At 42.7% G+C, this 25,319-nt stretch overlaps 1 protein-coding gene across 3 annotated transcripts in view; it reads left to right on the top strand.

Annotated features, from left to right (window-relative positions):
- Window positions 1–25,319, top strand: part of LOC105919216 (HIVEP zinc finger 3) — a 63,008-nt gene that overhangs the window by 20,306 nt on the left and 17,383 nt on the right. Inside the window, exons 1-4 of one of the 3 annotated variants that reach the window (XM_036131666.1) lie at window positions 7,478–7,567; window positions 19,603–21,922; window positions 22,386–22,675; window positions 22,772–24,769. In XM_036131666.1, coding sequence (XP_035987559.1) covers window positions 19,954–21,922; window positions 22,386–22,675; window positions 22,772–24,769 — 4,257 coding nt within the window. In that variant the 5' untranslated portion in view covers window positions 7,478–7,567; window positions 19,603–19,953. Of the gene's footprint in view, window positions 1–7,477; window positions 7,568–16,455; window positions 16,476–19,602; window positions 21,923–22,385; window positions 22,676–22,771; window positions 24,770–25,319 lie in introns of those variants that run through there. The other 2 variants (XM_021311683.2, XM_012854488.3) reach the window with 2 other exon arrangements.

Raw genomic sequence — 25,319 nt, 5'->3', positions numbered from 1 at the left:
TAAGTAGTTTCTAGTTATAGATTTAATGGGACACCAAAACGAACAATCATTAGTAAATTCATGTCTCTCTCTTGCTGGCAATGTATTGAGCAGTTTCTTAAATTCCTTGGCTAAGATTAGCATAGACCTCTGTTTTGCTATCACTTAATTTAGCTCGTTACATGTTTTAATGTCATTTCGGTTAATTGTCTGCACACAAAACCTACAGAAAAATGTGTTCACTTGTTTCATAAACCTAGATCCCTGCCTTAAGCGCCATAATATTCAGTGAGTGGTCTTTACAGATGGAGACATCGGAGCACAGAACAAAAAGTAATGTCCATCATCTATGATAGATATGTGTTGTTGTTTTTTCCCGACCCATGTTCGAAAAACTAAGGACATTATAATTTGACCCCACAAAACACAGTGCAGCTGACATTAAAACACAGGCAATAAATCCGAAACAGTTTTGGCAGAAACTCTGTTTCGGATCATTCAATCTAGGGTCATTGTGAGCATCATGATCTGACGTTTTGAATTTATGTAAAGTTTAATGATCAATGAAGCTGTGTTAATGCATGTGAGCTTAAGCAATGAATTACTAATTGTCAATTAAATCTGTCTACCTGGGCCAAAAATGTTTTTTTTGATTAGCCTAACTTACAGCATTTCGGTGTCCATCCTGGTACCATTGAACTGGGCTGATAAAGAAGATGTTCGTCTGCCGCCTCTGTTTTCTGATGGAGGCAGAGCTCCAACACTTTGTTGCACTGAGAAAAAAAGCACCCATCTGAATTAGGAACTAAATAAATGTTTGTTTGCTTTTTCCAGATTTATTTAGCAGCAAAAGAGGAACCTGTAGAGAAATAAGATTATGTAGATGTCCGTGACATATGCAGCACAGCTATGATGATAACTAGCCATATGCTGCAGTGACACTAGAAAGCAACTAGGTTTATGGTTGAAAACATTAGTGCTGTTTAGGGTTGTTCTGCAGATTCAGGGCACATAAATGTATCAAGGTGCTGTTTGTTTTTGGATGATTACCTGCCCGGTTCTCTTCTACCTCTGCGTTTCTAACAAACCAAGACTGTTTCAAACGGCATACGTAATAACTTTGATTTAGGCCGTGCGCTGACGATGACATGTCACATGAAAGCCACTTTTCCATGTCTTGTCTCAGAGTTTCTCTTGCACATTCTGCAGACAGTTTGTTTTCCTCCCGCCTTGTTATTCTGTCTCCCACTGCTCCTTTCTAACACATGCATTCACACTCGCCTTGAGTTTAAGCGAAGTAAACGCATAAACAGCCGTAGCATGGCAAGCGGCGTTTGTATATATGAATTGGCTTTGAAGGGGGAGCTGACGAGGCGTTGATGCATCAGGAGAGTCTCTGCTGACAGGCCGCTAATGCAGCACGGCCCCCGAGCAGTACGGGCAGCGGGGGGCTCGTGGCCGAGGAGGGAGAGTAAACTTTAAATGTACACTGTTTGAATTGAGTTGTTTGTCACCGCGGGTAGCGATTTCTTGGACGGCGTCGGCTTTGAGTAAACGCCAAAAATCAGAAGGAGGCCGTGTTGATACGTTCTGCGGGGCCGGTAAGTCGTATTTGGGCGCTCTCGGGCCAGGCTCCCACCTGTTGACTCTTTCCATTTGCCTCTGTGTTTTTTGCGGGCACCGGTTAAAGCAACAACAGCTCGGCTCGAGCCCAGCGGCAGGTAACCGAGATGTGGCGATAAGTGGCGGCACCGAGGTCATGTACGGAAGCGGAGGGGGTGAACTCGCTGCAGCTTTGCGCAGAATGCGGCAGAACAGCTGCAAAAAAAAAAGGGGAACTATCGCTGGTTTTCCCATCACGTGGGAGGAATCCACAAGGGTGACTTCACAGAAAAAAAAAAGATAACTTCAGCAAAAATAAAAATAACTGTGCCAAAGTGATTGCAGTCATAAGACGGGACTCCACTGACCGGCACTTGGAGGCAGAATTTAAATCCAGCCCTGCGGAAAATCTCATGTTGTCTTGAAACTTTCTGACCCGTTTGCAACAACTGACACAAAACAATTATTCATAGTGAGAGATGCAATGATGCTGAATATTTCAGTACTATAGTTTATACTAACAGAGCTTTGTGTCTTTCCCTCTTTATGCAGCTAAATGAATGCAGTTCTGTCATCTCAGGGCTGCAGCAAGCCCATTCTTTTCTTTTTCTTTTTTTTTTTTCCTGCACGGTGACAGAGAAAAAGCTAAATACAAAGCAGCCGACTGTGAACGACGTGTACAGTAAGCTGCGTGGGAGAGCGTGCACTGTGATCTCGACGTCCACGCATCAGTGAAACTTGTGGGCACGAGGAGGACAGCTTTTGAAATGTCAGTTCCTCTTTCTATAATTATCCGCTCCCCCCCCCCCCCTTCCCCTTCAAGCAACATCACCCCACCCTCCTCGCTGTGTGCTTTGTCACTCTTTTATTTCACTATCACACAACTCGTGCTGAATTTCGAGCCGTCAAAAGGCGCATCAAGTATCTTTGACAGGAATCTCTGTTTTAACATTTTCCTTCCTCCTTTTTTTTTTTCAGCCTCTTTTAAGTTTGCAGCTGTGCCAAATGAAACTGGTTTGTGTCAGAAGAGCGTTTTACCATTTAGACTCATTTAAATCCATGTGTGCAATTCTGAAGAGCAGAAATAAGCAAAAATATATCTAAAAAAAACACCTGTAGATTTCTAAAGTAGTAGTTTTTAAGTGCCTATTGCATGTAATATTCTATCTTTTTGCCAATTTTTCCTTTATACAGTAACACCAGCTGGTTAACTAGTCCAACACTCTGCTGCTGAACGGACATGATCCTCGTCTCTGGCTAACCTGGGTTTTACAATAGTGTTAACTGAACAAGAGGATAGGTTGCATACGTTTTACTTTTTTGTCACTGGAAGTATTTCCAACAATAAACAGTGTGGGAATGTCCGGCCGTCATGCCTTTAGGAAAGGAGACAGTTCTGTGCTCCCACACAGGAAAGGGTTGTGTTATGAAATGTGGGAACCAACCTCGGAACAAAAGTAAAGACGATAAGAGCATGACAATAGCCACAGTGAAACAAGTCCTGTATAAATATGGACTGAAATGCCACTCAGAGAGGAAGAAGCCATTAGAAACGCCTCAGAAGTTAAAGCTTGGGTACTAATTAGGTCCTCCAAATGGACAGAGACCCAAAGCACACAGCCAAATTAGTTAGTATTCAGTGACTTAAGGAAAACAACAGGTTGTTTTCTTCAGAAATTAGCCATAACTTCAACATATCTTTTAAAAAGGCACAGTTGACAGTGGATTGCATTGCACTAAGTTTGGTAAATACGTCTAGGTGGCTTATTTTTTTTTAAACTAACCTCCCTAAGTTTCCCCACTGTGATGAGCAAACTCCCATAAATACATGGGAAACGGGCCCAAACCCAATGATTGCTGCGTCCGCAGCTTTCGTGAACCAATTTAGAGCTGTGTCGGAATAATGAAAACTGACATCTGCAGAATTGCTCAACTTTTGGTGAAGTAGCTGCTGATTGTGGTTCTGTATTTAAAATGAAAACAGTCGAGCTTTAAGTCTGTAAAATATGTGTTGAACATATTTCATTTGTTGGCTTTGAGGAGACAACCCAAACAAATGATGCAGTGAAAGTACATTTACTTAAATAGCAGATTTCGTGGTTTAGCATCCTGTTCCCAAACGATTATCAGACCTCTCTTTCCAAGTTTAGTGTTTTGGTATTTTTAGTCGTTACAGGTATACAAACAGGTATGGTGCAGCTGAGCCTCATATGCACTGAGTAGGGTCCCTCTTTAAATGGATCTTGTTTCTATCATAACACCACCGTCTTATGCACAGAATGGGTCAGTTTACTGGAAAACCGCATGTCTAAAATAATGCAGCCTCAGAACAGAGAGAGGTCTCTCCAAATGCTCGCATATTTTCCCACTTTACTGCCAGTGTCTGCAGTTTACGGGGTGAATGTCCAAAAATATGTCATCTGCACGGTTGTCTGTAAATGTGCAAACCACTCATTTGGTCCAAATTACAGTCTGTGGCCGCTCCAAAACAGCACAAAGTCTCTTATAAAGCATGATGTTTGCATTTTAGGTGTTGCTTCTACCTACATTATAACGTGTGCAGAATGAAATTGCCTCGTGTGACCGTACCACAGGGGAGTCCTTGTTTCCATTTACTGTAAACGCGAACAGCTTTGCATATACTGTAAGACTGAATTCAGTGACCCAGTCGGTAGCATATAGAGAATAATCAACTCAGTCTTTTCACACCTTCACAATCGCTGCACTTCCTATTTTGGTTATTATTCTCCCTACTGCTGACAGAAATGCTTCAATCCAGCATTTTTTGGGTTCTGATCCAATGGCTGTTCAGAAAGTTTTCATTTAAACGCTTATTTGTGTTTTCTACCAGCTGCGATATGTGTGTGTGTGTGTGCATGCATGTCTGTGTGTATATATATATATATATATATATATATATATATATATATATATATATATATATATATATATATATATATATATATATATATATATATATGTATGTGTGTGTGTGTGTGTGTATATATATATGTATATGTGTATGTATATGTGTATGTATAGTCCTGACCCAGGGATCTTTGCTGCACGTCTGTCCCCTCTCTCAACCCCATTTCCTCTCAGCCTACTGTCAAATAAAGGCTACTAATGCCACAATAAAAGGAAAAAAAAAACATCCACCATCAACCTTGTGGCCTAATTGGTGCTTAAATGTTGGTAAAAAGGGTCTTAATCAGAACATGCAGTAACAGAGTGCCTCTGGAACAAGCTTCTCTGCCGTCAATTAGTAATGAGGGCTTATCTATATTAAAGTGTGGAAAACAGTTGCACCAACCAGCTCAATGAGATGTTAGTTTCATTTTAATCAAACATGGCAAAGAACCTATGACGTGAGTAAAAAACAACTACTCTGTCTTACAGCTTTGACAAGCACCTTTGGCACCGTTAGCATTGCTAACAATACTAGCAGGTTTTCTGTGTGTTTTTCTAAATTGTAAACATTCTGTCTGTAGACTGCTTACATTTCCAAATCACTTGCACGCCATAGTAGGTAGAGGTTAAAGGTATATAAAAAAAAAGATAAACCAACTTTCTGTGTTCCAGTTGGCCTGAAGCTTCTTGTTACTCCTCTTTAGAAGTTAAAAGTTTCCTCCCCATTATTACTGTAACAACTGGAGATTTAAATGTCAGCCCAGAACAAACAAACTTTTCTCTTGAAATATCACTGAGAAGATTGATACAGAGCCCACTCAGCAGCCAACAGCCTGTCCACTTATTTTTCATTGTAGTTAAGCATATCACCCATCTTTTTGAGATGGGTGATAGTAAAATGGTAAAATCTCATGTATACTTTAACCAAATCTGCACATCGTTATCTTTGTTTTTCACTCTATTCCTATTTATTTTGATTCTGATCCCTGAGTGGACCAGCTGACCCTCATAAAACGGGAAAGATTATTATCAACGTTGAAAAATCAAATAACTCTGAGTGAACTCCAACTCTTAGATGTCATTTACTGGAGTTGTATAACTACATTTCCTTACTGTAGAGACCATGCGGGGAAGATAGGAACTTGCTTTAGGTTCCCGATTGTCAAAGTGGGTATGAATTGACTTGTGGGTATTACAGAACATTCTGCCGTAGACCGGACCATTTGTACCCCCAGAGGTTGGGGTGAGTAAAACCTATTGATGGTGAAATGACCACAACCCATATTTGAAACATTTGTTTATGGAGATTTTTATGTGCAAAGTTTTAAATTTTCCGCCGACGGACTTGAACTTCCAGATTAAAATCAGCCAGAACATAGACCCGATGACTGATCCAAGAATGAAGTTGGTATCAGAGCCGCTACCGATACAGATTCGGGTCAGTATCGCCTCCAGTTGTTCTTCGTAGAGCTTTTGGGGGTAATCGTGTCCCAGCTCTCTCTCTCTCTCTCTCTCTCTCTGTATCAGCTGTCCAGGCCGTGGTCTCACTGTTCTTTACATCTGTGCTCAGCAACTTTGCTGTCAATCAGCGCCACAGTGGCACTTCTGTTCCCCCTCTTCCGCCTCCCGACGTCTTCCCGTCAGAAACCCTCGGCCTGAGGAACAGTGGACAAAGGGATGACGGATGGGTGACGGTCCCTGACAGGGAAGTACAGCATGGAAGGTATGTGCTGTAAAGGGTGACAATGAGCACATTCAGGCCGACACAATACAGCGCCTGGGCCTGCAAAGCCAGCGGCATCAGGCCGGCACAACCCCATCTACAGCCGTCAGCTGCACCGAGCCGGGGGTAATCACCAAGTTCTGAACAACAATGCCATTGACTGTGGCAAAATAAAGCAGAGGGAAACACAAAGCAGAGGTGTATGAATAGAAGACGCACGTTGTCAATGCAGGAGTCACACGGGGAAGGGATGTAGGAAGCACGAAAATGGGGCGTTCTGAAAGAGAAAGCAAACAAGGAGGCAGACGAGCATGAAAAAAAGACACAATTAGAGCAAGAGAGGATCATCTCCTCCTCCTGAGTCATCCCATCTCCTGGCTGCGAGTCCCACCCGGCCACCACGTGTTGCCGGCCTGCATGGATTCATGCTCCCCTCTGCCTGCCTTCTGATCAGCAGCCCAGCCATCCGCTCGCTTCGAGTGCCGGCTCGACGCTGTGCTGAGCGTGTTTATTTTAGAACGTGTGACTCACACTTCCTGCGCTCTTTGCCAGTGAGGCAAATCTCTATGGAGCAGCAGGACCTCCGCTCATTCTCAATTCTCCCTCTCTTTCTCTTTCTGTTTCTCTCGCTCGCCTCGCTCGCCTCGCTCGCTCTCTGTGGCGTTGCGGTGCTGGCAGGCCCGGCCCCGGGGCTCCTGCGTAATCGCCTGAACCGCTTCCCGCTCTGGGATTCATTTGCAGATGCGGCACGGGGGATGGAACCCGGGAGGCTGGCCCGTGTGATGAATGTTTTGTCACTTTTAAAGAAGGCTCCTGAGTTTTTTTCTTTTTTTTCTTTTTCGTTCACCGCAACAGTAGGACGAGTTCACTGATAAGGAGGTGATGATGACTCGCAAGGAAGTGCCTCCAGGTTATGTGTTGAAGGGGAAAACCCCACGCAAGACTTGTTTGTAATCTTGTCTGTGGGCAGCGTGCCACAGCTGCAAAATGGGTTTGTAGACAATCCTGCTCCGTATCAGTGCTGATGGCAAAAGATAATATTGCTGCAGTAATTTAGAAAAGATTTTTTTTTCCAGACCCTCGGCAGTAGTCTCGGATTTAGCTTCTTCTCCTTGCTGACACATCTTCCTCCCTCCCTGCATATTTATACAGTAGAAACATTCATTCAGTGTCTTCCTCTCTCCGTCTTTCTCCATCACTCCTTTTTTTTATTTTTTGTTGCCTCTCTCTCCCTCTCTCTCGGCAACACACCCACTCAAGCAGTCATATCCGCTCGCTCTCTCTGGCTCTCCCTGCATGTCTCGCAGTGCCTGTGAAGCGTCTCTGAGGGGGAAGACCGGTCTGCGCTGTCAGGTAATCTAAACTCTGTCTCACTCTGCGCCCTTCTCGCTCTCCGTCTCCGTCTTTGTTTTCCCCTCCAGTTTTGCATGATCCGCCACCAAAACTGCGGCTGCTCACATTTTCCAGAATCCGTGGAGACGTGTGTAGGTTTTTGAACGCAAAAGTTGGATGTTAATTCGGCGTTCCAGCAGCGATCTTGGGGCAGTTTTTTTAATTTTTTTTTTTTACTAACAGGAGTCGCCAAATGTTTTTGCTGTGCAAGGGTTTAGATTCACAGACTGCCAAAAAAAAAATGTAGGGAAAGTTACAAGACCGTGCATGCGTTATTTAACAGACTTGCATCTTTCCACTCCCGTAGCAAAGTTTTGTTTTAACAGTGATTGAAAATGTGACATTAATGCTGGTAATTGTGGTTGGGAAGTGAAAGGTGACAAGACGTCAGCGAAAGGACGTCTCTCGATGTCAATAAGTGGTTAAAGGGTTGTTGGGTTTGGACAAATGGGCAAACCAAGTTGGACCTTTAACATCTTTATTGGGGGGGGGGGGTGATATGGCCAAAGAAGTTAGATCTTTTTTCCATTTGCATAACTTTTCCTGATAAAAACACATAGATGTTATCATTTTACGAGTATGTCACCAAAGCTGCGATGATTGTTTTGAGAATGGATGGAAATCCTCTCCTGCTCTTCCATGAATGTGAGGTGATCTAGTTACCTGCAATGCACAGAGTTTTGTGCTCTTTGTCAGAGCGATCCCGGCGACAGGTGCCAGTCTTGTCGGAGCGCTGTGAAATCCCTCCTCTACGTCCTCTGGCAGTGCAACCCCAGACGGAGAGCTGAGAGGTTGTGAGGTATGTGGGGGTTTGTCAGAAGTAGTGACATCCCTGGGCCGGTGTGAGTCTCAACCTTTGGGATTGTTTCTGTAGACCCGTTTGGGTTTCGGTGTCTGGTTTTGGACTGACAGCTCTGTTTAGAGTGGGTGGGATTTAACTTTCCGGCTGCTGTTCAGTTTGGGAATGCTGCAGCACAACCTGTACAGTATCAAGCACCGAATTGCTTGGCTGAGACCACGGTTAAGTCATTTCTCATCGGGTAGAGGCCAAAGTCAGGGGTCACGCCAGCTTACCGTTGCACGCCGAGGCGATAGCGCGTCCCCACCTTACTTCCTGCTGCCAGTGTGCGTCTGTAGTCATAGAGGATGCTGGGAGATAAATTTAGACCTCCAGCTCCCTCTCCATCTGCCGTTGCTTCAGAGTAGGAATGGTTTCCATGGGAACTTGCACCAGGCTACCGCCAGTAGGAGAGAAAGAGGAGAGTGTGTTTGTGCAGCTTGTTTATTTTGTTGATCTATTTATTTTTAATGAGTGTGTTTAAAAAAAAAAACATTTTAATTTTGAATTTAAGACTTTATTGATTTTTTTTTGTGTATATAATAAAATTTAGATGTGCTTTGATGTGCAAATTAGATTAATCTTGTAAGTCTCACATTTTATTTGGATCTACCAACATGCAGCACATTTTTCCCTCGTATGTTATAATCTTAAGAGAAACAACTCGGAAAGTAAGACCACAAAGGAAACCAGAAATTGTGTATTGGCCATGCAGGAAAACTTTGGTTGGTTGATTTCTACTTTGATTGCTTATTGACTGCTGTATGAACGCACTGATGATATTTATTTTATTTTTAATTAGAGTACACAAAAAAAAACATCTAAAGAAATATTAGTAAACAATAAAGCCATGCAGTTAAAAAGAGAAATGCACCAATCAGGTTTTTCCTAGCTAATACCGAGTTCCAGGTCTGACATGCTGATCCCAATTTTGACTTTTTCTTTTTTTAAATACTGTAGGACACACGTTTCTTTGATAGAGGTAGCAGTTTTTAATCTAACAAAAAAAGAAGGAAGTACATTATCCTCATTACAACATCATAGTTTGTTTTCCTAACCTTTATCTGATTTTTATTCAAATCAAAAAAAGTCTTGGTAGTTTATGCATTTATAGACAGAACATGTTTAAAGTTCTCATTCCTGATGGTTTTCTGCAGTCAAAAACGAAACCGATTTTTTCAGTTGACCAATTTATCACTGATCAAAGCTTATCGAAGGAAAATAGCTCACCTCTAGCGTGTTATTGATGCCTCAATATAAAAAATATTCTTACATGTGAGATCTTAACATCCATTTTTACACTTAAGCTTAGAAACACTTTGTGGACAGTGAATAAATCAACATTTCTGTGTTAAACAATTTAAAAATACAATGATCAATTTCTCTTTTTGTAAAACTGCTGGCGAGCTAATACAGAGCCCCAGTAGAGCTAAATGTTTTATAGGATTTTGCAGTTTTAAAAATGCTGGGAGACTCGCCAGATCCAGCGAAGATGATAGCAGGAGACAGCGTTTGACGTGCGTGACGACACACGTGTTTAAAAGGGATGGAGTGTGAGCTCCTCCATGTGTCAGGGGCTCCCTTGGGTGCCTGCATCAGAGCCTGTTTCTGCTGACGAAATCTCGCGCATGTATGCTCACCCCGTGCACGTTCCCTCCTTTCTCTCCGTCCTCTCGTCTCTGCAGACGAGTCATTAGTCACATTTCAGGCGGAGACACCAGAAACTAGTTGGCACAACAGATCACTTAACGAGCTGTGGCGCTGTTACTCTGAATTAACATAGAATAAACAGGATTTAAATCTGTGAAACAGCTGTATTATTCTTTCCCTCTCACACCTGGGCCTAAAAATAGAAGCAGGAACGCCCTTTCCCTCCCCGCACCACTAACAGAAGACTTGTGTGTCTCATTCTAGTATAATTTTTGGCCATAAGCGAATCATTTAAGCCACTGCGCGTTGTTTTATGTAGCAGGAGACACAGTTTGGATGTCTTCTTTGTGGATTGAGGTCTATGACAAAGGAAACCCCCTGACTGAAATCAGGGTAAGTGGCCTCAGGGCATTGGCTGATCACGTTCGTTGAAGCAGATGTGAAGGTTTGGTTCTGGTTTGCCCTCTACTGTACACTGTAAGTATGCTTAAGGGTGTGCGGGCTTTGTCTTAAAGTAGGCTAGGCTCTGGCATTCCTTTCGCTCACCCTCCTGGCACAGCACTGACTGTGTGTTTCCTCACTCCAACCTCGCAGTCTAGACTGCGATGAATAATGGAAACGGCGCTCTTCTCCAACCTTCTTAAAAACCTAATTGCCTTGTTTAAGGGCATCAACAGCCAGTCCTGAGATCATTAAACCTAAACTCTGATAGCAACTATGTGACCTGAGACATTAGTTACAGAGGATGTCAAGGAGGAGTTTTTTTTTTTTCTCTCTTTGTCTTGGCTCTTCTATTTATATCCAGAGCATCACTTTTTGCTAGCTTTCACCCACTTAGTTTCTCTACAGACACCTTTCCTTCCCTTTGTGTTAGAGCTGGGCAATTTCCGTTTTCTAATACTGTCAACCCTTCCAAAAAAATATACCATGGCATACCGAATTACCATCCACCTAGACACCCTTGTTGTAGAATAACTTTGTGTCTGTGTTGCAGTGATTACCGAGGCTAAGCTATGTAATTGTACGGAAATCAGTCACATCATAATGGGGCTCAAAAGGGCACATGATTTTGCAATGCTTTGTGGGACGCTCTCGACCAATTTCTGGGGCAACAGCCTTTTTCTTTTTCTTCTTACATTGCTGATTCCGATGCTGTGCTGTGAGAGATGGAGATGAAAAGTGTTTGAAACATGGACCGTACTAAAGAGATAAGCGATGGACTGCACCAAGACAAGCTAGACCCTATTCTGAAAGCTTGTTATCTTGGAAAAAATCTCTAGAATCCATGGGATTGCTCCATGTGAGCATGATAAGCGGACAGAGGATTTACATGACCTCCCTGCCGCCGACCAATACCATTCTCAGAAACTGAGCTTGCTGTCTATCTCATCAATGGAGTTAGTTTTTATACTAGCAAATAATTCAGAAATCTTCATGGGGAAAGCAGTTCTGTGTGGGTCTAGGACCTCCGAAGTTTTCGTCTTAAGAGAAAACTCGTCATTTCAGAAGTACGTAAACAACACACCTTTACCTCATAGTGCTTCTCCTCAGCTTTGGTATTTACCGGACGAATTCATTTAAAATAATTTTTAGCTTAGTATCGACTCTGCATTTTTGTTGGAAATATTTAGGAGCTCATCGGTTAATTTATTTATGAAACAGGTAATATTCATGAGGGATCTCTTTCACTTTCACTTTGTCTGCTACCCTTAGCTGGCTAGGCTAGTCTAGTGCTAGTCTAGCCTGTTAAACAGCACAGCAAGCTTTGATTCAAACTTACCACTCTGACAATTCCCTGAACACACACACATACTGGGATGTGACGTTAGAAGTGAGGTCTGGTCGAATCACGGCTGCAATCCAGAGTCCATTCGGCATTTATTTGTTAGTTCAGAGATCCGACCTCCTTGGCTGTGATTCCATACTGATAAACTTAAATATCTCAATCCATCATTGTTTTTCCCGAAGCGATTGTGTGAATGAGTGTGACAGTTAATGACGCAGCACGTTTGCACTATGTTTTGAACTTTTTAAAGCCAGAAAACAAAGAGAGCATTGTGGATCAAAGCTATGTGAACAAGCAGAGACCGGTTTCCAATGCCCTGTTATCCCATGATGCAGTGCGTTTGTTACGTCACCCATTCAAGACCCATCTATATTATACTCAAATCACAAATCTAGCGATATATTCATTACCAACTAAATGATTTTTATCTCAAATTTAAAGAAGCATTAAGATTCTGTTTATCGCTCAGATTAAGATTCATTTAGCCTCAATCAAAAGAATCATCCAAATCGAATCAGGATTAAGAAGGATAACTGGTGTAATTAAAGTGGAATTCCATTTTCTGTCCAGGTAAAGTCTATTTTCTAATGATTTCATTAAGTAGAAAGAATCAAAAACAAATAGGCATTAGACTTTGCATCCTATAACTATAGCTAAGTGGAGAAGTTTGATGAATAAGAAATTGAATGTTCAAACTATATACTAAGCTTATTTATGTCTCACTTTTGTGAGATATTTGACAGTTGTTTTACAACCTAGTATTTTGAGTTCAATACCTAATTTGAGAGAGAGTTTGGAAGAGGAAAAAATAAAGAGGAATTAAAAGTTTAAGAACCATCTTTGACCTATCAGCTTCCTGCACCAGAACTGCCACTAAATAAATAAATGAGCACCTAACTGTGATCCGGAATTGTTTCCATCCAGGTATCAATCAAATTTGGTGCGGACTTTTAAAATGTCACAAAAAAGAAAAAGAAAATGCAACTTGGGCATGTTTCCGTCCACTGGTTTGGAGCAAATTAACCAGGCTACACAAAGCGCAATTTCTCCAGAAGTTGATGTTACGCATGGCTGTAATAAACAGGAAGTAGAGGTTGCAAACTAGCATTGATCACAGATCTGAGAGAAATTTAGTTTTTTTGGGAATGTGTTGCTATCGAGGAAGATGTAGTTGTTCTGTCAACGAGTATTGGCGATGTTACATGCTGTTGGGAGATGTTGCTTCCAGCAATGATTTCACTCGTAATGGGAATATCCGGGAAGAAGCCAATAGTGGAAACATCTGATCAGTCATGTGAGATAAATGTTCATTATGTCAGAAGTTATATGGCAAATGTTTCCATCTCCTGTTTTGAGCATTAACTCTTTTTTTTTTTTTTCAGAAAAGCCAAAGACCATCTCAAGCGAGCTTAAAAAAATATTTAGCGAAATGTAAGGAAGTCATTTTGAATTTTGCCGTTTCCATCAACTTTTTCTAATGCAATACTTTAAAATGCGCATAAAAAACGTTGACGGTAACACGACTGCTCATGGCATCAACTTCAGCTTCTCTTGCTGTTCCTGTTTCTCAGCTTGGCTTGGAAATCTCCACACAGCAGCTCTAAATCTGGCTGAAGGGTCACTCGGAGCCTGGAAGGCTGTCGGTTCTGGTTCAGTGTGTTTTAATGCCTTGTGTTCTGGCTTTGAAACTGAGTTGGAAAAAAAGTTGCTAAGTCACCACCGACGTGTGGCGGAAAATAAATAAAAAAAATGTCCTGGAATTTTTCAAAAGAAATAAAAAAAAAATAGCAAGGGGTACAATGCGGATAGAAAAAATTATCTAAACTTAATCTTGACGAGTTAAGGTTTCTTATCGACTTGGTTGTACAAAACCTCCTGCTGGTTCTGAGTCTTAGAACACAGCTTTACTTTCCTGGCAGCCAGAGCTTCCTGGAAAGGAGTCAACAAGTCAAAAGCAGATTTGGAAAACCTAGAAGCAGTGTCAATCTAGACAGCCAATAGTATTATTTGATTTTTTTTTTCTTCTTTAGACCACATTCTTTTGATTAGACGGAAAAAATTATATAAACCATCTATACATGTAGCTGAAATACTCTCCTTGCCTCTAGCTGGAGCTGTTTTTCACATTCAAGGTTAAGGTTTAAGGTTTAGTTTGTTAATCCCCAAGGGGGAACTTGAGTTTCAAGCATGCAATCATCCTGTTGAGTAGATGGTTCACTTCAGAGCATACCAGGGGTTGACATTAATCATGAATAAATTACAGGCTGATTTAAAAACCTGTTTTCTGAATTTCCAAAAGATATTTTAAATAGGAACTTTGACAAGTTCTTACAGACATTCGGACTAAAACGTCCTAATGGATAACACTTTGAGAAACTTTGGGGGGCTATCAGTGTAGTATAGGTGGTTGTAATGGCTAAGCACAGTCTAGCACGGACAATTTGGCCTTAAGGGTTAAAGTTAAAGTAAGCAAGACAGATCTGACTCTTTCAACCACATAGCATATGGTTAGGCTTATTTAAGACACACCTTGCAGGGAGTTTCTTTATATAAATCACATTGTAAAACATATATTCTACACCAGCGGTTCCCAAACGTTTTTAGTGAACCCCCTGTGACCTAACGGAGTTGACGTACCCCAATCCCCCACAGCATCATCATCAAAAAAATTTATTGCAACAAGCTTTTTATAGCCATATTAAAAGTGGTATGTTTAACCATGCTCAAATGACCAGAACAAGCATAATAGCAAAACATGTTATTATTATTAATTGTGAGAATGAATGAAGTAGAGGCCTCAAGCTAGGTGTGCATATATACAGTACAATGCGTAGAAGATAAATTCTATAATATTTCATATTAAAATGAAGCGTAGAAAAAGACTTCTTCTACGCTTCGCACTTCTTCGTGTGAGTACATTTGTATTGATTTATTAAAATTATAGTTTTTGATTTTTATTTTTATTAGGGAAACGTTTTTCTACATGTATTTATTGTGTGGGAAAAATGCACTGTAATTGTGTAATTATCCGAACACCATTGCATTTCTCATCTTGCGCATTTCCTACCAGCACCTCTGGGGGTGCGCGCACCACACTTTGGTAATCCCTGCTCCACACCATAGATAAAGGACAAGTACTCAAGCAAAAGTGCTTAACGACACAATTACGTTACAGAATTAACATGATGCACCTGTTTAAACATGGAAGACAGTTTTCTAGTTTTGTGAGTATCCAGTCTGCCACTTGTTTTCAGTAATAATATTCTTATGTCCTTTATTCAACTCAAGTAAACAGGTTTTATTAGTAGATTGAAGAAGCAATTTGTGCCTACATCGTGGTGGAGTTATGTTTTATGTATGCCCGCCACTTCTGGCATTTTGAAGCAATAATGGTGTAAACCCGGTTGGGTGGGCGTGTGTGCTGTTGTTTTAGCATGTTAGTGACAAAGGCTAGGAAGGAGTAGCATGATAGACTCCAAACTCAGTTTTGTTTTTTAAAAGCAGTTTGGTTGAATGTAACCATGGGAAGAATACTTTTATAAAAAAAGTTATCTAAACTTTGTAACCTACCTAAAGCAAAAGCTTTATAAGGTCATTCTGTGTCGTTAGTGTTGTTTATAGGGAGTGTAGTTTCTTCTTCCGCTGTCACTCGTTGTCTACAGGCATATTTCCTCTACAGTGATGTGTACTGTTTAGAAGTGGTCAATTGAATACACCTGGCTTGCAAAAAAAAAAAAAAAAAATACACCCTCATTATGTTCTATTGAACAACCCACAGTGGGGCAGAACAAACCTCTTATATTTATAAGCTTCGATGCTTCGGATACAACTATTCAGGACTAACGTCCAATAATCTGTTTCTATAGCTCTGCACACGTTCAATATGTGTTAAAGCCACACAACTCAACACAACGGTCCTGATGTGCAGTTAACGTTATTTCAGTCACGCAACTAAACACAAGGCGCCTCTGATGAAAAAATATCCTGACACGACAGGAGGAAGAGTTAACAGGAAGTACACTTTAAACACACACAAATACAAAAAAATACATCTAAATATATCTTTGCACAATTGACTTCAAATTAAGGGTCTGTTCTGATGACTGTAATCTAAGCAGCCCTGTTGATATCTTTGGATATCTTTGTATGCTTTTCTCCGTAATACTGCCCAAGCTCACTTTGCTCGTTTTGCCAGCGTTTTCCTGCTGTTTTTGCTCATTTTTGGTGTGAAATTAATAAGCTCCCTTTTAGTTGTTCTCCGTTTTATGACTACTTCTTCCTGATCCAATTCTTGTAGTCCAGGAAAATAACATGTCCCTGGTTCAAACATCCCAGGATAAAAACAGCTACGGCAGCCATCAAACTATGGAGGAGGAGGGGGAGGGGGGGGGGAGAAAACACAGAAGTGAAACTTAATGGTGTTTTGGTTTGTTGTGCTGCGTAATGGCTCAGTGTTGTTGCTGAAAACCCGCTGTAATGAAAGACCTCTCTGCTTTAGAGAAACACAAGCTGGACAGATGATTGGCCCTCATCAGAAATGTGGGAAAATGTGGAGACCAAGGCAAGAATCTGTCAAGTTGTTGCCAAAAGGAAAGGTGATGCTTTTGCTCTTTTATTTTTTTTCCTACAGGCTCTAATGAAGGCTGACTGTGCTGTGTTTTTCTCATTATAAAAAGCTGTCATTACTGCACTGACACCGCTGGCACCATTAGCCGCAGTCTTCTCTTGGGTCTGATTCTTTATCCCTATCTCATCACTTCCCACCTCTGTTTCTTTTCCTCTATCACATGCATCTCTGTAATATTTTCCAGAAAATCTGTGCAGATTTTTTTTTCCTGCATCGTCCCTGTGTGAGTGTTCCCTCCACTAGAGAGATCTGCAGCCGTGAAGGGGAACACACAGGGCGTCTCCTTTTACCGAGCGCTAATCTCCAGAGTGTGACGGGTTAGGGAGTTTGAGGATGGTGTCAAAGTCTCAGATAGTGAATGATACTCTGGATGAGCCCATGCTGAGAGTCTGTCAGCAGTCAAGCATGCCTGCTAACTGAAAATGTTATGATTGGCTCGGTCCGCTCCCCCCAATGTGCCTTTTTAGCCGCAGTACAAGAATCCTGTGTCTCGACTTGGGTCTGAGTGCAGTCTTTGTAGCAGTTGGGAAAATATTACAGCACATAGATCTTGATAAAGGATGAGATTTCACTTCAGCCTCATCTCTGAGTCTCTGTGATCGTCTATTCTTAGCTCCTCATAAACACAGCTTTCTAGTAGTGTCTAAGTGGGAAGTATTACAATAGATCCATCTTGATAAAAGGTTTTTCGGGGATCCGGACACAGCCTGGTGGCAGCAGTGTGAGGAAGGAGCTGACGATGACACGCAGTGGCTTTAAAACTAGAAAACAGCCCACACCATTTACCTCCCTCTGCTTTGCTGCCAGATCAGATAAGCATAGGCAGTATTTGCAACATTTGTTTTGACTCTTTGCCATCATACTGGGGCCTTGGCTGCTGGCGCTCACGCTGGGGATGTTGCCTGGCTGGCCTTAGGCTTCTCTGACTCCTGCTGAGTCGGCTGCTCATTGGTCAGATATGATACCATTAACTATGAAATGCCTTTTATAAGCAGTAGCTCGACATAGATTTTGTTTTTGGATTAAAGTTGTCTTTAACTTTTATGAGGGTCTGGAAATGTTTGCATACCATGTAGTCATGCACATTAGTATGTCTAAGATCAAATCACTGTGCTTTCTAAGAACACTACATTAGCAGAATATATACGTTATTGGTTTACTATTGGTTTTGTACTGTCAAATTAAGTTGCACTGTCTGATAGGGCTGTAAAAAAAAGGTTTGAGTGGACAAGACCTATTTATTTATGCTAAAAGAAATATCCCACAAATAATATAAAACAGTGAAATTTATTCAATTTGAATTTGCATTCCAATAAGGCTTGTTTGTCATATTAAAAGTACCTTTTTAAAATGGCAGCCTTTAATCAGGTATTAAACACACTTTAAATGAAGCTCACTTTTCTTTAGTAAAATGTTTCTGAATTTTTGTGATGTAATGTTATAATCTTGTGTTCTCATTAGCTCTCTGTGGAAAGCCGTCATAATTAGCAGAAATGAAGACTGGAAAACATCTGTGTAATAAATGTATATAGTGTCTTTCACTTAGTCTACTCTGAGTTACTGAAATACAGTAAACAAACCTTTCAATGATATTGATATTGGATGTGTCTGGGTATTAGAATGTGTAAAAAGCCAAAAAAAAGGCGACACCTAGTTTTCTTATACTATACACATACATTTACATGGTTGGGTAATACAGAGAAAGAGATCTTTGACCATTCCCTTTTGCAATCTCTCAAGCTCATCAGTAGTCCTGGGTCCTCTCTTGTGGTCTCTTCTCTTCAGCTTAACTCACAGGTTTTCCATAGGACTTAAATCAGGCGACTGAGATGGTCATGAAAGAAAGTAGGTTGTAGGTCTGATGAACAATTTCTGTGCTGATGTCATTATCCAATTGAAAAACCCTACGATGAACCATCTTGAGTTTTCTGAAAAAATGCCACTTGTTTTTTTATTATAAATGTTTGGGTATTTAAAGAAGGTTATGGTGCCATGCATTCTGAAAAAGCTTCAACAGCATTTGGCACAGGCCCTTAGCAAAATAGAAAGGAAGATCCGGCCCCAAACTGGGGAAAACCACTTTAAAGTAGTGATGGGGGACAGGATTGCAGGGAGAACCCGATGGCTTGATGTGGCCAACTACATCGTGTAGCAGGGGATCGTTCCTCTGCGGATACATGGTCATCCAGGAGTAGTGAATGCTGCAAGTCAATGACTCGATGGAATCTGGATTAGAAAACCTTTTAACCGATCTGGCTGTATGATATTTTTTCACGTGTGTGTGTGTGTGTGTGTGTGTGTGTGTGTGTTCATGCATTGCTTGTAAATATTCCAGTTTCAACTATTGTTTCATTTATTTACTGACTGATTGCATGATGATACGTGTCTGTTCGTTGCTTTTTATGTGTGCATGTTATTTTTAGTGTTTTTAGTGTTTGTATCTGTCTCTGCTGCTTCACTGTGCCTTTAAATTGCCCCTTGAGGACAAATAAGGTTTTATTGAAATGAACTGAATTGTTTTAAACCTCACCGTTATGTTTGTAGTGGCTGGAATTAAACATTTTTGTTTTTTTCTGCCTTCACTCCCAAACAACCCGTTGGAATGTAGATAGCATTGAATGGTTGTTTTGTAAACTTGCTGACCCCAAGATGCCACTCTCTGCTTCGGTTCTGTAATTGTGAGCTTTTGGGATTCATACCCTGCCTCCGGTGTAGATTCTCAGTCATGCAGGGCATAGCAGTTCTTAGTACTTGGATAAAATGCAACTGATCTTCTTTACGTGTTTCCTAAAGAGGCTTCAGCCCTCATCCAAAGCTCATAGTTATTGACTGTCATGAGCAGTTGTTAGCCCTATTGCCTTGCAGCATAAAGCTCAGTTTATAACTGTACTTAAAATTGGAAGGAAAACTTAGATCCATCCACCCGTCCTGCAATTCCAGTTCAGCACTGTGCCATCTGGTGCCAGTCTCTAGTGATCAGTGAGTTAAAAATGATAAAATACTGTATTTTAGTGCATCTAAAAACTGCACACATTGATATACTGTATCTTCTCTTTTGTGACTGTATTTCTTTCTTTCTTTTTGCATTTCTTTAGATCCACTCGGAAGCCGGAAAGCTGCTACTCTTTACAATCAACCAAGGAGATTTGGACAAAACCTTGGGAGGACTGTTAGAATGGCTGTGGCTAGACAAAAGCGTAGCTGCTTTGGACAGAGAGAGGTTTCATGTTTACCTGCGTCAGTGCAGCACCAGAGCACCTTTTAATGATGCCTCATTTGGCCCCTTTTAGAAACCTACAGCACACACTGAAAAATATCTTCACTTTTGATTTACTTTTCAATCTGCCAATTTTCCATCGCCTCTGACATTTTTGTTACCATGCGGTTGAACCAATGAGGCTCATAGAGCCATTTGTTACGTGTCCGTGAGGTCGCCTCCCCACTCTATGGAGGCTGAGCCCAGCCGTCCGGCCAATGGGGAGCGCTCTGGAAGGCAAGAGTCGCAGCATGCAACAGCTGAGTCTTCATTAGGGTCTTGTCCATCTCAGCACCCCCAGCAGCCTCCTAATCCTCGTCCTGTACATAGAGCATTGGGCCGCTTACAAAATCGTCAACCCAAACGTACTGACCTGCTTCGGTTACAGCAGCAGCAAGCAGCAGAATGGCAGCAGTCAGACACCCCAGGTACCTCTGGAGGCAGTTTTATGTCAGCAACTTCCTCCTCATCTTCATCCCTCACCACTATGTCCTCCACCCAGGGTGAGCATGGTCATGGGGGGCCATCTCACTCTAGTCATGAGGCTCTAGAAGGTGTCGGCTCTTCCAAAAAGGGAGAGAAGAAACCCCAGAAGCCAGGGAAATATGTGTGCTCATATTGTGGCCGTCCGTGTGCCAAGCCAAGTGTTCTTGAGAAACACATTCGCTCTCACACAGGAGAAAGACCCTACCCTTGTGCTCCCTGTGGCTTTTCTTTTAAGACCAAGAGCAATCTCTACAAGCACCGTAAGTCCCATGCCCATCGCATTAAAGTAGGTCTGGCATCCAGTCGAGATGAGCCCAGTTTAAGTGGACCAGAAGGTAGCAGCATTGGAGAAGACCCTGAAGAGCACACAGAGGGAGAAAGTACTGAATCTGAGGATGAGACAGGCCAGCGCAAAAAATCATCCTCTAAGGATTTGCTTCGACACCAGAGGAAAGGGGCTAAGGAGCAGCATGGAGGCTCAGACGAGACCCAAAGGCCGGAGGACTCTCAAGCTGTCAAGCAAAGATTGGCATTGAGGCTTAGGAAACGTGGCCCCATGGCTTCACCAGATGACCCTCCCTCCTCTTCCCTCTCCACTTCATCTTCTTCTTTGGGCCCAGGTAGTAAGGGCAGCACAGAGTCTGGCTATTTTTCTGGTTCAGGCAGTACTGACCTGTCCCAAGTTAGCCCGCCCAGTTCCAGTGCCAAAACCTATGCAGAAATTATTCTCGGGAAGTATGGAAGACTGGGAGGACAGCAGCGCAGTCCCCACCAGCACCAGCTTCCTACTTCACATTCCTCATCTTCAGGAACCGAGGATAAAGGCATTCCTTTTGCTGTTCCCAAAACGCAAGTGATAGAACACATTACCAAGCTCATTACTATCAATGAAGCAGTAGTAGACACCAGTGAGATTGACAGTGTAAAGCCCAGACGCTCCTCCCTATCCAGAAAAAGTAGTATGGAGTCACCCAAATTTATAGCCCCTAAAGATCCCTATGCTTTTGACCCAAAAATAGAAGCTGCAGGCCCCAGTGGTTTAAGGCAGCCCAAAAACCCTGAGGTAGATCCATCGAGTACACAGGAACTCTCAGCAGTGCCTCTTCTTAGAAGCCACTCATTGCCATCATCTACAAGCCAAGTAGATCCCATCACTCCGGGCACCATGTCTCCAAGAGGTTACCGCCTTAGCCAATCATTTGATGAGCAGCAAGCAGTGGTTGCAGAGATGAGAGGCGCCCAGCGTATGCTCAGACGGCAACCTGCCATAGAGGTACCCCTAGGTGCTGAGTCGTTGTTGGAGGAGGGCAGTCCTATGTCCCCATCCTCCTCAATCAGAGGAACAAATTCAGGCAAGCAGCCACTTATGGTGCAAAAAGGTCAAAGTGTGTTTGAATGTGGATCTTGTGGGGCCTGCTTTCAGTACAGTGAGGGCTATGAGGCTCACATAGGAATGTGTCCAGGATCAAAACAAGAGGACAGGGAGGCATGTAGCCCTTGCAGAGAGAATCGGCCTCCACTGATGCACTCCAAGTTCCGAGCACTGGCCATGGCTGTGAGGAAGAGGAGAAAAGAGGAGAGCCTGGAAGAGGATCCCCCCAGTCCTGGAACTGAACCCATGCCAGGCAGAGCCACAGGCCTAAGCAGACCAGAGCTCAGCCAGGCCCTCTCAGGTTTGTTTATTCACTTTTTCTGGACTACAGTTGGGCAATTCTGGTCCTCCCGAGGCAAAGCCCTGCATGTTTTAGATGTGTCCTGCCTTAATCAGACCTGATTGTAATAAACTGATCACATGGAGGCTCCTGCAAACCTTGCTGACAGAAGGAAATATTCAACAATATCTGATTCAAGTCTGGTGGAACAGAGACAGATCTACAAGATGCAGAGCTCTGGCTCTTAAGAACATGAATTGTTTAGGTCTGTATTAGACCCACAGACAATCTGAAACTAAGTAGACTAAGTTGAATACAGCAACAATATGATAATGTTTTCATGTACATCCTTATTTCATAGTAACAATGTATGTTAACTTTCACAATACTGTAGAAAACACCAATAATATCTTATAAATCAATAACACTGAACCCAATGAGTAAGATGCTACCTTTTTTGTTTTTGTCTGGTCACTGCCGCTAGGTGTTACTTCACAGACTGAGCCAAACCAACAGCAGCAGCGGGACAGGAAGGGTGTTTCTGTCATACAACACACTAGTTCTTTTGAGAAACAAGAGAGTATATCCATAGAAAGCCAGGAGCCAGACGTCAGAGGGAGTCAGCAGCCACAACAGCCAGAGCCAAAACCCTCACCCTCCACATCCCGCCTCATCCGCCAGCCAAACATCCAAGTGCCAGAGATCCTTGTTACTTTGGAGCTTGATGCTGACATGCCATCCGTTTCACCCCCAGCGAGAACATCTTCGTCCAAGGTATAGTGTAATTATAACCATTGTGCTATGCATTTTAGATATTTAGCATATCTTTGCTTGCCTAGTAGTCTTTATTAATTTGTAGTTCTGTTGTAGGAACTCGAGAAAGCAGAGGAGTTCCAGTGGCCTCAACGTAGCCAGACTCTGGCTCAACTACCTGCAGAGAAGCTGCCACCAAAGAAGAAAAGACTCCGCTTAGCAGAAGCAGCTCAGTCCTCTGGGGAGTCCAGCTTTGAGTCTCCGTCTCTTCCTCGCAGCCCTAGCCAAGAAAGCAATGTCTCAAGCCTCTCGGCTTCTTTTGAGGACACAGTACGTTCAGAGCCAGTTGCCTGGGCCTCTGGCAGCCAAAGCTCCCAGATGCTAATGGTGCCATCTGCTTCTCACCAACACCACCAAAGCCACAAGGAGATGAGGCGTTCAGCCTCAGAGCAGGCCCCTCCCAGGCCCCAACAAACTGAACAGATTTCAGAGCCAAGAAGTAAATCGTTCGATTATGGGTCCCTTTCCTCTCAGCTGTCCACATCCTCCTGGAAAGAGAGGAGAAAGTGTCTCCTTGTGAAACAACTCACTTTAGGTGAACCAGAGCAGGAGATGGTGGGCAGCATAAGTCAAAGTCCCATGCCTGGTCCTTCTCACCCCCACATCCCTTACCTCCATCCTACTGAAGTTATTCCCCACCGAGAAGTCACAGAGAAGCCCATGCTTATACAGTCTAAAATGTTCTCACCCTCTCATGATGTGCTCCCTTTGCAACCCAGAGACCAACACGTTTTTCAAAGAGGAGCACTTTCACAGCTACATCCCATACCCACAGCCATAACTGAGGTTCTGTCCCCTCAAGTCATTCCCAGAGCCTTCTTACATTCACACTCTGGAAGTCCTATACAGACCCACCCAGGGCAGAACCAATTGCCGGAACAGTTGAGAATACCACTACATCATCTCCCAGCCGTTGTTCCTCTCCCTAGCTCCTCAGGGGTTAGAAGTAGTCAGCCTCTTTACTTTCCTTTTCCACCAAGACTTGGCACACACATTCCTTCACAGTCCTCTACAGAGACCAGACCATCCATCGCCTCTATGTCTTCTACTCTGGCCCATCATTCTCTTGTAACCATCTCATACCAACAACAACCAGTCATTGCCACGTGCCTAGCACAGCTTGCACCAGTGGTATCAGTTGTAGTGCCAGTGCGCCTCCAAACCCATAGACCTACCTTTGCCAGTGCAATGTATACCACCCTCTCCCAGATTTTGGCTTCCACTCGCTCACAGGAATCAACCTCGTGCACTGCTATGATCATCATGACCCAAACAGAACGGGAGAAGTTGCAAGGATCCTATCTGAAAGTTCCATCTCCATCCATCCAGAGCCTTCTCCCTCTGTCCCTGTCGAAGGAGCTGTCCTCGGAGTCTGGGGAGGGATATGGTCCTCTAGGACCTGGAGGAAGCAAACGCATGCTTTCCCCTGCAGCTAGCCTAGAGCTTAGCACTGAGGCTAAGCGTCACCAGAAAAGAGTGAAAGAAGAGGAGCAGGAGCAATATAAGAGTGCTGAAGAGGAAGAAGATGTAGAACCCAAGGTATGCCAGGAAGAAGAATGCAAGAACCAAAGGAAAACATTGGAAGAGGGGGAGACGCATCAACCAGAGAAAATAGAGGGGACCGGGGTGAAATTAGAGGAGGTGCAGGAACAGCTCCCACAGAAAAATAACAGGCAAGAAAAGGAAAGAAAGGACAAATCAACTGAGAGAACAAGTCATAAAAAGGAAGAAGTGCCAACTCCAGAAGTGGGGATTGAGAAGCAAAGCTCCCCTTCATACCCCATCCTCCATACTTCCACCTCAGTAAACTGGTGCTACCTGAAGTATGTCAAACCCAACCCGTCTGCCGAGAGAGACCCTCATACCTCAGTTTATTCTACATGGAGTGTCAGTCCGCACAACCCCAATCTGCCAGGCCTCAGCACTAAGGTGGCTCTGTCTCTGCTGTGCTCTAAACAGAAACATAGCTCTGAGACATACACCATGGCCACTGCCTCGACACCAGCCAGAGGTGAACCGGTTCCTGAATGCAGCAGGTCTCCACCTATATCAGAGGTAAACAGGAGCACACACAATACAAGGCTTTGTGAACATAGTTATAATGTTTGAACTTTTTCACACTTAGTCATCTTACAACCACAAACGTCGATGTGTTGTATTTTGACTTTTTATGACAGACCAATGCAAAGTTGAGGAAAGAAAATTAAACATGGCTTTCAATGTTTTCAATTACAAATAAAATCTGAAAAGCGTGACATGTATTTTTAAATAAACCCCTTAAACTGGTACCCCTAAATCAATTCCAATACAATTGGCTGTCTTAAGGAGTAACCCAGTTAGAAAACAAATAGAGAATTGGTAAATCCGTGTGTAATATAATCTCAGCACAAAGGTCTGCAAAGTAATAACTTAGAGCTCTGAATACAAACGCACTCAACAACTCAAACCATGTATCGTTTTGTTCTCCTTCACAATTATGCACTACTTTGTGTTGCTCTGTTTCATAAAATCCATTGAAGTTTGTGGGTGTAAGGCAGAGATGGTGGCTTGAGTTTAATACGTCGACTGCAGCCGTACTTAAGTCCCAAAAATAAAAGACATAGGA

This window comes from Fundulus heteroclitus, chromosome 3 (assembly GCF_011125445.2).
Source record: "Fundulus heteroclitus isolate FHET01 chromosome 3, MU-UCD_Fhet_4.1, whole genome shotgun sequence".
In the NCBI taxonomy this organism is placed as follows: domain Eukaryota; kingdom Metazoa; phylum Chordata; class Actinopteri; order Cyprinodontiformes; family Fundulidae; genus Fundulus; species Fundulus heteroclitus.
This window is presented reverse-complemented; position numbering and strand designations above follow the sequence as displayed.